Below are 13687 nucleotides of genomic sequence, written 5' to 3' on the forward strand. Positions count from 1 at the left end.
CCAGAAATTGACAATTTCCAGAAGTGCTTTTTCTCTCTGTTCTATCTCCAGCATAATCAGCATCACAATAACCTAAAAGCTTATACTCTGATGTTTTCTTATACATCAAGCCAAGGTTAGTGGTGCCTTTCAGATACCTTAGGATCCTCTTAACAGCAGTTAAGTGGGTTTCCCTTGGATCTGATTGGAAACGAGCACATAAGTGAACACTAAATAATATATCTGGCCTAGATGCAGTTAAGTATAGAAGTGAACCTATCATACCACGATAGAGCTTCTGACATACTTTACCACCACTTTCATCTTCTTTCTCCAGAATGCATGTAGGATGCATTGGAGTCTTGGCCACTGTAGATTCCAGCATATTGAACTTCTTCAGAAGTTCTTTAGTGTACTTCCTCTGATGGATATATGTTCCTTCTGGTGTTTGATCAACTTGTATTCCCAGAAAGTACTTGAGTTCTCCCATCATACTCATCTCAAATTCAGCCTGCATCATCTTAGAAAATTCTTTGCATAGAGATTGATTAGCAGAACCAAATATAATATCATCAACATAGATTTGCACAATTAAGATATCATCTTTATAAGTTTTGCAAAAGAGAGTTGTATCTACTTTACCCCTTACAAACTCGTTCTCCAGAAGGAATGAGCTGAGTCTCTCATACCATGCTCTGGGAGCTTGCTTCAGACCATAGAGTGACTTCTTCAATTTGAACACATGGTCTAGCTTCTCCTCATCTTCAAAACCTGGGGGTTGATGAACATAGACTTCCTCTGAAATATAACCATTTAGGAAGGCACTCTTCACATCCATCTGATGAAGAACTATGTTATGATTCACTGAGAAAGAGAGCAACAGTCTGATTGCTTCTAGTCTTGCTACTGGAGCAAATGTTTCTGTGTAGTCTATTCCTTCCTGCTGGCTGTAGCCTTGAGCAACTAGCCTTGCCTTGTTTCTGACTACATCTCCTTTCTCATTCAACTTGTTTCTGAACACCCATTTTGTAGACTTCTGATCAGGGGAGCGCTTCGTATAGGAAGTTGTGAAGCTGATTGATCAGAGTCAGAGGGAAAGCACAGATCCTCTGACCGTTGTATCTTCTGATTCTGAGCTCAGAGGGAAGTACATGGTCTTTAGAGTTTCTTGCTTCTGGACATCAGAGAACTCTTCAGAGTTTGGATTGTTAGAATCTTCTACACCATCAGAGCTTCTGAGGCTTCAGAGTCTTTTGGTTGTCAGATCTTCTGGATCTTCAGAACTTCTGGTGACTGAGTCCATATCAGAGTTTGTAAGACTTCAGATCTTCTGAAGCTTTTCCACTGTTTAGAGTGAACATGGAGAATGCGAAAGCGTTGCTTGGGTCACTCTTTATGCACAGTGCTTCTGATTTGTGTAAGACAGAATCAAGGTCAGAGCCTGTAAATAGCACACTCAGAAAAACACTTAGAGTACCATAATTGTTCACATCATATTGTACTTAACTGTGACATTTTTGCCATGGGTTACCTTTTTCTTGTATGGAAAACTGTTTTATAGGTTGGTACTGCTAAAGGTGAGTAGTCAAGTGACACTCAGTGCAAAATTTATTTTTGGTCTTTCTATATTGGATCATTTGAAATTGTGTATCTCCTTTTAGTCAGAAAAAGTTGTTTTTCTATTTAAAATTACTTTTTCTAGCAATTTAACTTTAATGGAAAGAGTTTAAGAAAGTCGTTTATAAGCTGGTGTCAAAGGCAGACAAGTGAGATCCTCATTTTTATCATATCACCATTTGAAATCCTATTTTGTCTAATTTTCTGGGAATTATGAATGCATTTGATAGAGTGGTTGACCTCTGCCCACCGAGCTCCAAATGGAAAATAAAAGTGAGAGTTATTCGTAGGTGGTTTTTACCTGCTGTTCTTATAAATGAAGCACCATCTAATTTGGAGATGGTTTTTATGGATCAAAATGTATGTATAATTTAGCTTTTTCATATTTTACTATTCAGCTATTAGAGTTGAATAATATTGCCTAACCTCTATTTTAATTAGGGAGATAAAATACAAGCATCTTTAGGGAAGGCCATGTTCCGTAAGTGGGCTCACCAATTTGTTGAAGGCAGTGTGTATGAGATATCCTTTTTGATTGTTTTGCCTGCTAAAGGATCATTCCGTGCTACTAAGCATGCGTATAGGTTATTATTTAGTGGGAAAACGAAGGTTATTGAGTCGGACTGCAATTTAATTCCAATGTCAGGATTGTCACTTAGATCTTCTGAAGATCTTAATTGTCCTGAAATTCAAACTGATTTTTTAGTTGGTAAGTTAACTACTTGATTTGCATTATTTTCATGTTTATAACTTGCAGAATTGTTTTATTTTGGTTGTAATTTTATTTTTATGATTATTGATGTCAGATATGGTGGGGTTGTTAACGGCTATTTCTACTCAGAGAATTCAATTAGGTGGATTGGAAGAAATGAAGATGATTATGATGGAGTTATCTGATGAGAAGTAATTTCTCTAATATTTGGGATTATTGAGAGAGTCTTTCTAATTGTATGTTAAAAATTAGTTTAGTTAAGTGTTGATATCATCTAATTTATAACATTTCTAATAGGGGTAAAGTTGTATTTCTTGTGCTTGGGGACTGTGTGAGGATTAGGCCTGTCCAACATTTTTTGAACCGACCGAACCCGACCGGCCCGTTACAAAAAAAGGCCTCCTCGGTTCGGGCGGGTCGGGTGGCAGGTTGAGGATTAAAAAAAACCGGCTCTGGTTGGTTTGGTTTGGTCGGTTACGGTTTGGAGCCCAGTCCGACCGAACCGACCGAACCTAATATAAAAAAAAAATTCAGCCGGCCCAAAAAAATTCAGCCCAACAGCAAAGCCCCAAACCCAAACCCTAGTATTAACCCGGCTCCTCTCTCTTTCACTCTCCATTCTTCACTTCTTCATTTCTTCTTCTTCCCTTACCCTAGTTCTCCCCGCCGCCACCACCTTTCTCCTCTTCTTCTTCTCTCCAAACCCTACCTTCTCGCCGCTCCTCTGCTCCGCCACCACCCTTCTCCTCATGACCTCATCCTCTGCACCGCCACCACCCTTCTCCTCATCCTCTGCGCCGCCATCCACTGCGCCGCCACCACGCTTCTCCTCATCCTCCCGCCACCACCCTTCTCTTCCTCCTCCTCTCTGCCGCCACTTCGACATCTCCATCACACATCTCAGAATCTCCTCACATATCTCAAACCCTAGCCACTCCACCACCACAGTGCACCTGCATGCTTCATCCTCCATGCTTCTCTGATCCGAAATAGTCTGTTCATCTTCGTTACCATCGATTCTGATGTGAAATCGCAAGGACAAAGTGACCAATCTATTTCGCATGAGGAAAGCAATGGAATCGTTCTCTCCGGATCTGATCTGACATCGATTTTGTTCTTGGTTTGGTTTATGTTCATCTTACTGAAAAATTAGGGTTCTATGTTCATCTTACTGAAAAATTAGGGTTCTGACTATGTTCATCTTACTGAAATTAGGGTTCTATGTTCATGAAATTAGGGTCTCTGCAAAACCCGGTGTAACCGACCCGACCCGCCCGTTACCCGACCAACCCGAAACCGATCCAAACCGACACATCTCATGGTCGGTTACGGGCCCAGTTTTATGCCATGCGGGTTCGGTCGGTGGAGCTTTTTGGGCCCGAAACCGACCGAACCCGACCGGTGGACACCCCTAGTGAGGATTGTGACTGAATATTTATTGATTCATACGAATGAGAAGCCTGTGGTTGTTGTCCAATATGCCAAGATTAAGAAATGCAGACGTAAGTTTAACTGGTTTGTTGATTGTTTGAACACCAGTTTCTTTCATGGCTTTGTATTTAATTTATGCTTATTTTGAGATATAGATGGTTGGTCAATTGGTGCATAAATTTTTTACTCGCTGTAGGTGCAAATTTGCTTCAGACATTGATACCTGCTGCTAAAATTAGCTTAAATGCTGATATTGACGAAGTTATATCGTTTAAGAACAGGTATGCAAACAAGTTTTTGATTTGATTAATCAAATGTAAATAATTTTATTTTATTTTATTTGAAAATACTGATTAATGTATTCAACCAAATTTTCATAGGATTCTTGCAAGTGGTATAGATGTTGGTGGACCTGTGGGTGATCTATCTTTTCTGAATTCTTCGTATCCAAAGATTGATGAAATTAGAGTGATATATCCAATTCAGGTATTTTGCTGGTGGAAAATGGATTGTTAAATCTAGATTTGGGTATAGTCTTGTCATTTGAACTTTGTTTGTTTGATGCACTAATTGATTGAGGTGTTTGGATGTTTAGGACTTGAAGGATTTGGATTATGTGTGTTCTTTCTATGAACCAATGGGACATAATGGACTCTGTCTTAATGTCGATGAAAACTATTGCAATGTTTATGAAGTGTATGATTTCGGCAGGTCCATAGTGTTTAATTACTATGACATATGGGAAGCATATGAAGCTTCTTCTTTTTGTGAAAAAAAGGCAGTGGTATGCTGATTGATTAGTATGAAATCTAAAGTGCAGTTGGTCTTTTTAATTATCTGTATGTTAGTTTAAGTTTTTATATTCTTTGGTGAATGCAGGCAAATATTTCTTGTGGGGGTTTAGCTGTTGAATTTGATAAAACCGAAGATGTTGTTCAACATTTTGTAAGCACAGAAGGTGGAAGTGAGGCCTCTAATTCTATTATTGGAAAATCTTTGTTACCATGCAAAAGGTTGTCTGTTGAGGGATCTTCTAAGGATGATGATGAAGGTTGTGAGAACAATTGTGCTGATGTGAAGGCAAGGAAGATTTAGGTGATATCAAATTACTTGGAGTGTTAGGTTGGAGTAATATTCAGTACTATAGATTTGTAATTTTTTGGGGTTGATGTTGGAAGTATCTAATGTAAGCTATTTAGTATTTAAATTTCTTAGAAAGATGGAGTATGGTGTTTATTGTATATTGTAGTTGTCTAATTTATTTTGTTATCAAAGTTGTATGCCGTAATTTTCCTTCTATGTGGACTGGAAGTTTTTAGTTTTCTACATTTTAAGAATTATAAGACTATTGTATCTGGATTTGTAGATGTCATCTGATAAAGATAATAAAGGGAGATAATATGTTGAGTCATGGACCATTATATTTTATTTAACCTTTGTAATTTTTATTTATATCTTTGTTTTATAAGTAGTTCATATTTTGATTTGTTCGATAAAGCAAATAAGGTTAAAATATATTTTATGGTTTTTTATTTTTTTGGGATTTGATTAAAAACGATCGAATGCGTATAACTGTTATAAGGATATTTTATTTAGATTTGATATATTTATTTATTTAATTTATATGTGTTTTTTTCAGTTATATCGTGTGTAATTAATATATCATCTGGCCAGGGTTGTTAGTAAGGCAATTTTTTTTTTAAATATGGTTGTTGCAATCTAAGTATCCAGGATATTGAAATTATTTTTAATAGTTATTTATTTGTTAATATAAAAATATTTAATAAAAATAATACTAATAGTTTAGTTTAGTTATTTGAATAACTATTATTAGAATAGCATTAAAAGATTAGTGATTAACTTTTTTTTATAATTTGGAAACAATTAAGTGAAATTTAAATATTTTATATTAATTAAAAAATTGGTAGTATAAGATATAATAGCATTATTTATTTTTTTATCAACAATGAAACGATTTAACTTTTAAAATTATAATAGGTTAGAACTTGTATATTGTAAAATTTTATTTACTAAAATTTAAATTTATTTTCCTTGGTTATAATTATTTGTTATTATAATTCTTGAAGTTATTTTCAATATGATATTTATAGATCAAATATATTTAAAGAATATTTAAAATAAAACATGTGATATAGTGAACATCAAATACCTTTTTTGAGATTTTTTTATTTTTTACTATATTTGATAAATTATTTTGTAGTGAAGTTTATGTTTATTATTTATTAGTTAGTAATTAATGGTATTTACATAAAAAGATATTTTCCAATTTTAAGACAACTTTTTTTAATTGATATATAAATAAATTGTGATCTTGTTTTATTTTCTTTTATTTTATATAATAGTGATTTGGCTTTTTGTGTGGAAAATGTAAGACCCTAACCTTGCTTATGTATTGCTTAAGTGATTTATTGAATAAAACTGAAATTTCTAGTGAAGTTTGATTTATTTGCTAAACTGTCCGTGACCTTGTGTGAATTTTTGAGAGGTCTTAAAGACCTAATCTTGAAAAGCTTCCTTCATGAGTGTTGTAGCTCTCTGAGTTAGTTAAATTCTCTCGTTGGTTTCAGGTCATTCCGACCACTGTAGCCCGAGATAGCCTTGTTTTAGTGACAGAAGGTCAGGCTGTTTTGTACTAGCAATTTTGTTAGAAGAAAGTCCTTAAGTCCGAATTTGTTTCTTTAAAAATCAAGAGAAGGAGTTTGCCTTGATTTATTTGAGCCTCTTATTCAGTAGTTAGGAGAGTATTTAGTTGGACTTGGGCCAAGTTATGAAAGGAGAAGAAAAACAAAGAAAGCTTAGCCCATAAGGCATGCTACTCGAATTTCATGAGGAAGGAAGGAGGGAAGGTTTGTTTGACTTGGTTGTGCTGAATTGGTTGACTATTTAGCAAGAGTTAGAGAATATTATTAGGGTTTAAGGCTCATGAACAAAAGATGGTCAGTTTTGAGACAAGGATTAATAGGAAATTAAGTGCCATTAATGCCTTGTTCCCATTCAAAAATTTGTGAATTATGCATGCCCTTGATGGTGCATATCTTGGCCGTGTATAGAGGGGCAAAGGGGGAACTTTGCTTCAGTTTTTGGGAGAACTATAAGGCTGAAAGGAAACCTAATCAACCACTCTTGTTTTGCCCACACAATTCAGAAGTGAAAAAGAAAGAAAAGAAGAGAGAAAGGGAGAGGGAGAGTGGCGGCTAGAGAGGAAGAAAGGAGAAGAGCAAGAGTGAAAGCAAGTGTGATCAAGAGGGAGAGGAGGAGACCAGATCAAGGTTGGAGGTGCAGCAAAGAGTAGCCCTTTTCATTTATCTTTTTCCAGAACCAAACCTTCATCTCTCTCATTCCAATCAGCCAAGGTAAGGGTAGAGTCTAGGTTTCTTGATGAAAATTTCATGAAAGCATGATTAAAGGTTGATTCTCTATGAAGATGAATGATGTATGAGAATGCATGAGAGGTTTAGGGCTTGATTATCTGCCATATGCACGTGATGCCTACTGTTTAAGATGATGAGATGATGGATGCCATGCCTCTTTGCAAATCACTATCATAGATGTCACCCTTGCTATGAGTTTTGCTTAGATCCGATTCATGATGATTCATATGCCTAAGATTGATTAAATTCTTAATGATTATGATGAGATGTTGCTACTGGAATTTAGAGGAGGAATATGTGCTGTATGTTTGCTGGAACATGGCCTAGAAACCTTGGACTCAAATGGTTAGAAATTAATTTGAAGGTAAAAGTATCACTGCCAGTTTTCTGTACTGGACAGCGAGCTTCAGAGCCTAATATCACCTAATTCTGGGTCTCAGATGAAAAAGTGATAAACTAGAAAGTTTTAGATTTTCAAAATAGCTTTCCAGGCATGTATAGTATGTCAATTTCGGCTGAGAAATGAATTCGGGAGACCAGTTTTAATGCACACTGTTCCTGCTGTCTAAATGCTAGGGTTCGAGTAGAAGAGGAACTTGGACAGCAAGGAGCAGATTATCCAAGCTTCATTCTTCCATTCTTTTCAGATCAAGAAATCAAGGTAAGGGCTGATCTCTAGGACATGGGTAGAGTTTAGGGATTTCTATGTGAAAAGCTATGATTTCATGTGTACAAAAATGCGGTTTTGGTGGATTTTTCTTTAGCTTTTTGATGTATTGATTGTTGCTGATTGCTTATGGAATTTTTACCATATTTGTGAAGCTTGTGTGATTCCATGATCAGTAGGTTAATGTTTGGCAAATGACCCTAGGTTTTATGTATGAAAACCATGATTTTATGCTAAAGTTGTCTAGGTTTTCACATGATTTTAACATGCAATTTGTAACATGATCAATTCTGGATTTTTGGAGAGTATATGTGATGAGCAATATTTAACCCATTTTATATAGCCTTAATTTGTCATTATTAATGATTATTCGTAATTAATTGACCTTGTTTGACAGAGATTTCTATTATTTGGTCTAATTACGTTTATTCTTATTTTCAGGTTTTATTTGACGTCAAGGGTATTTTGGGGAATTGCGGAATGAAGATTTGATTGTGCTGGAGTGAAGATTGTATTTTAGGAAATATTAGGATTTAATTTCGGAATAAATTAAGTTTGATATCTTTCAGATTCAAACTTATTTAGGTTGTTATTTTAAAACTCTATCTTTATGATTTGTTAGGATTTGATTTTGATATCTTTTAGGATTTGATTTTGATTAGGATTTGTGATCTCAGCTCCTATTTAAGGGTTTGTGCTGAGAGAAACAATAACCTTTTTGCCTTCTACATTATTATTATACGCAATTTCGAATTTCAGTAATTATTAGAGTTCTGCTAGGGTTTATGCTTTTAATCCCTATTCTCTTCTCCAATATAATTGTTGAATTCGCCCCATCCATGGAAGGCTAATTTCCTTCGAACGAATTCCTTTGCAAAGTATATCGCGCTCTTGAGGTATAGTGCTTAATAGAATTCGCATGATTAGTTTTCTTCATCTCTACTTCTGGCTAGGGTTTGCTTAATTCCTTAGGTTCACGAATTAGAAGATGATGTATGTTCGCTTAGTTCATATTAGGGCGTAAAGGATTCTTAATCGCTTAGTTTAGGAATCTGTGAATTAGTTATCGCTTAGTTAATTAATTCTCACGAACTAGGAAACTAATAACAAGAATTGATCTTTAGATACCCGTGATTGAGCAGCGATATACTGAACGAAGGGATTCGTCCGTCTTTACTTATCATATTAATCTGCTTTTACTTTCTGTTAGTATTTTTAAACTGAATAACAAACCCCCCCCCCCCCCCAGTGTGTGTGCGTTTGTTAGTCTTAATAATATTGAGTCTTTGTTGAAACGATAATCCTTGGGAAACGACCTAGGAGTCACTTCCGAGTTTACTACAGTTTTCTAATTTAATTATTTGTATCGGGTACGGCCTCGATCAAATTTGGCGCCGTTGCCGGGGATTATCGTCTTTACCAAAGGTTTAATAGAGTCAGTATTAGTAGTATTAGTATTATTAGTAGTATTAACAAGTTCGATCTCTGACGCAGGTACTGTGAAGGTAAGGATTAGTGATTTTTGAAGGATAATTAGGCTGTAACTTCAAACGGCCATATCTTTTGCTCCAGAACTCGGAATTCAACATAATTTATATGCTTTTGGGGTAGAAAAAAAATTCCAATCCATCTGTGACGGCTATGCCGTGAGATCGATTCTTAAAAACGCAAAAAGAGGCCTTCCGCCAAAAGTTTTTTTAGGGTTTTGAAAAAAAAAAATTTACTTTCATTCTTATTCTATTTGGGATACTTAGTGTTGCATGACTAGGGCAAATCCTGGGTTTTTGCATCCATTTATTTCTGAAATAGATCGAGAATTTCATAGGTTTATTAGAGCACGTAGAGCTTTTGTTACTGATTCTCATTCAAGTGATTCTGATTCTGACCTTGATTTTGATTCTGATTTTGTTGCAGTTTTTGATAACATGGCTGAAGAAGGACCGCGAGAAAGAACATTAAGGGAGCTGGCTGCACCTGATTTCACCTACGAAAGCTTGTGTATCCAGTATCCTGAGGATGTACCATGTGTACTCAAAACTGGACTAATCCATTTATTGCCTAAGTTTGGTGGTCTTGCAGGTGAAGATCCTCATATGCATATCAAGGAGTTTCGTACTGTCATATCCACCATGAAGCCTCCTGAGGTTGACAAAGATCATATCTGTTTGAAGGCTTTTCCTCATTCCCTTCAGGGAACTGCAAAGACTTGGCTGTATAACCTGCCCCCTTCATCCATTGCAAGCTGGGACGACCTGAAAAGAAAGTTTCTTGAGAAGTTCTTCCCTGCCTCTAGGACAACATCAATCAGAAAAGACATCTCAGGAATCAGGCAGCTACATGGAGAGACTCTACATGAATACTGGGAAAGATTCAAGACATTATGTGTGAGCTGCCCCCATCACCAGATTTCCGAGCAGCTCCTAGTTCAGTATTTCTATGAGGGTTTGCTCAATATGGAGAGACATCTCATTGATGCTGCTTGTGGAGGTGCATTGAATGACATGACTCCTACTGAAGCCAGGCAGTTGTTTGAGAAGATGGCTGCTAATTCTCAGCAGTTTCAAACAAGGAGTAATGATGCTGTTAAAACTGTTAATGAGATTGGGACAGATCCAAGGATGGACAAGCTTGAGAAGAGGATGGAAACCATTGCCAGCTTGGTTACTCAATTGGCCATGAACCAGAATAAACCTTCACAACAGGCAAAGGTTTGTGGCATTTGCACTAAAGACCATAATACTGATGTTTGTCCTTCTCTGCAGGAACCTACAGATGAGAATCCTGAAGCATATGCTGCCAACATTTTCAATAATCGACCTCAGCAAAATTATGATCTGTCATCTAACAGATATAACCCTGGCTGGAGAAATCATCCAAATCTTAGATGGTCTGATCAGTCACAACCTGCCCAAGCACCGTTTCAGAATAGTGCTAGACCATATGTTCCTCCTCCAATGCAACAACAGGCTAACAACCCTGCTACACCGCAATCTAAAGAATCTTCATTGGAGGATATGTTGAAGCAGATGACAGCCCAAAACATACAGTTCCAACAAGACACCAGATCCTCCATTCAGAATCTGACCACCCAGATAGGACAGATGGCTACTTCAATAAACCAGCTACAGTCCCAGAATTCTGATAAGCTGCCCTCTCAGACGGTTGTCAATCCAAGAAATGTGAGCGCCATCACCTTACGGTCGGGGAAGCAAATTGATGCAGATCATGGACCAGAGCCAGAGCCTGAAAAGGAGACAGAGACCACTGCCACAAGAACCTTCCAAGTACAACCACCTTCCATTCCTCTTCCATTCCCTCCGAAAGCTATGCCAAGCAAGAAGAAGGAAGAGGTAGATACGGGAATCTTGGAGATATTCAAGAAAGTGGAGGTGAACATACCTCTACTTGATGCACTCAAGCAAATTCCAAGATATGCAAAGTTTCTGAAAGAATTATGCACTCAGAAAAGGAAGCTGAAAGGAAATGAAAGAGTTCGCATGGGGAGAAACGTTTCTGCAATCATAGGTAAAGCTAGTAAACCTGCTCCTGTTTCTGATGTTCCTGAAAAGTGTGAGGATCCAGGTACGTTTTCTGTTCCTTGTGTCATAGGTGATACTAAATTTGAAAATGCCATGCTAGATCTAGGAGCTTCAATTAATGTGATGCCTATGTCTATTTTTAAATCACTTTCACTTGGACCTCTGAAACCTACGGGTGTTGTCATCCAATTAGCAAATAGGAGCACGGCACACCCTGCTGGTTGGGTAGAGGATGTCTTGGTTAGGGTTGGTGAACTTGTTTTCCCTGCTGATTTTTATGTGCTTGAAATGGAAAAAGGATCTTCCCGTAATACAGTTCCTATCATTTTGGGGAGACCATTTTTAAAGACAGCCCGAACCAAGATAGATGTTTATGCTGGTACACTGACTATGGAATTCGGTGATATTGTGGTTAGGATAAACATTTTTGATGCTATGAAACATCCACCTGAAGACTATTCTGTGTTTCATATTGATTTGCTTGATGAACTGCTTGATGATATGCTTGATGAACATGAATCTGATTTCCTACATGATTCTGATTATCCTTCACTAACTGGGTCATACACTTGTCATACATGTACTGTTACTGAAATGTGTGATTCTTGCATTGATCAATTTTTGGACACTGTTGTTGTTGACTCAGATGTTAAGAAATCTGATTGTACTAACCCAGTTGTTGAAGTGCAGGCTGCAGAAACTGTATCTGCTAGTTTGGTTCCATCTGTTTTGCAGGCACCCGTATTGGAGCTTAAGCCCTTACCAGATAACCTCAAGTATGCCTACTTGGAGGATGACAAGAAGCTCCCTGTCATTGTTTCCTCAACCCTTCATGAAAATCAAGAGGAAAAGTTGCTGCAAGTACTAAGGAAGCACAACAAAAGCTATTGGTTGGACCTTAGCTGAAATTCCTGGGATTAGTCCATCCATGTGCATGCATAGAATACTCTTGGAAGAAGGAGCGAAGCTAGTGAGACAACCACAAAGGAGACTCAACCCAGTGATACTTGATGTTGTGAAGAAGGAGATCACCAAGCTGCTACAAGCTGGAATTATATATCCGATCTTTGACAGCTCTTGGGTGAGCCCAGTTCAAGTGGTCCCTAAGAAGACAGGACTTACTGTAGTGAAGAATGAGAGGAACGAGCTTATCCCTACTCGAGTGCAAAATAGTTGGAGGCTCAATCAAGCAACTAGAAAGGATCACTTTCATTTGCCCTTCAAGGATCCTTCTCTTGTGGATGTTACCATGGAAAATGTTTCCTTGGTTGTTTCCACCCTCCGCCCGCCATGAATCAGGGAGTTTTCCTTCTCCTTCTTTACTTTTAGTGCACTTGTTCAATTCCATATTTGTTATGCTTCATTGGGACAATGTGTAGTTTAAGTGTGGGGGGGAGATTACCGTAGGTAGAATATTTAGTTTTCGAATAAATTAGGTTGATCCATGCTTTCTTTGAATTCTTAGGTCTTGTTTAGATTATGGACATTTTCTTTCTTTGAACTGAGTCATGATATCTTGTGATGTGAATCCATGCGTTCTTGTTGTCAAGTTACTTTTGAAAATTGAGGGGTTGAAATAATTATGACAGACTTAATTCCCCTGTGAGAGTTTTTGAGCCTTAACTGTAGGTGGTCAACTGTATGCCATCTCTAATCTTTTTCTTGTGTGATTGCACTCTTGATTACTTGCACTCTAGAACTTGACTTGACGCTTGTTTCTACTTGATATTCACATGCACATATTGAAGTGATTTTAGGCATTTTCTTCTTTTAATTAATAAGCCACTAGCCATATAAGCCTACCTTGAATGAATTATCCTTTGATAGCCACTTTGAGCCTTTTTACCCTTCTTTTCTTTAGCTCATTACAAGCTTATAAGTGAAAAACCATGATTGACCTAATCTTAGGGAATTTTGGAGCTTTGGAATTTTTTTGGGAGTAAGTACTAAGTGGGTAAGGGTGCATTGTTCTTTAATTCTTCCAATTCTCGGTTATGCTTGGTTGGTTGTTGTAAATAGAGTGGTGGTGTTTTTCTTACTAGTTTTGTTATGCAAAAAAAAAAAACAACGAGGAAAGGAAAAAAAAAGAGAAGGCCAAGAGGAAGAAAAAAATGAATGAAAGGATGAAGGATGAAAAGTTGAAGTGTGGAATTGGAGGAAGAATTGCAAATCTTATGCTTTGAAATTGGGTTGATCTTGACGTACTTCTTACTTATTCCCCATTGCTCCTCTATTTCCTAAGGTTTTAGCTACTTATCCCATATTTTATCCTACCTTGTCCTTGGCCACATTACAACCTTTAAAAGTCCTTTTTGATCTTTATGTGCATGTGTTTTTGATTGTTGATGTT

At 37.0% G+C, this 13687-nt stretch overlaps 1 protein-coding gene across 1 annotated transcript; it reads left to right on the forward strand.

The window, feature by feature from the left end:
* Positions 1-3759: 3759 nt before the first annotated feature.
* LOC130743600 (uncharacterized) lies at positions 3760-12243 on the forward strand. The gene is made up of 11 exons (XM_057595840.1): positions 3760-3823; positions 3936-4020; positions 4120-4225; positions 4335-4523; positions 4619-4819; positions 7418-7476; positions 7708-7792; positions 8240-8258; positions 9293-9303; positions 9553-10726; positions 10796-12243. The coding sequence occupies exons 1-11, from the start codon at positions 3760-3762 to the stop codon at positions 12241-12243; spliced, it is 3441 nt and encodes a 1146-aa protein (XP_057451823.1).
* The last annotated feature ends 1444 nt before the right edge of the window (positions 12244-13687 follow it).

The sequence above is a fragment of the Lotus japonicus genome, chromosome 3 (genome assembly GCF_012489685.1).
Source record: "Lotus japonicus ecotype B-129 chromosome 3, LjGifu_v1.2".
NCBI lineage: Eukaryota > Viridiplantae > Streptophyta > Magnoliopsida > Fabales > Fabaceae > Lotus > Lotus japonicus.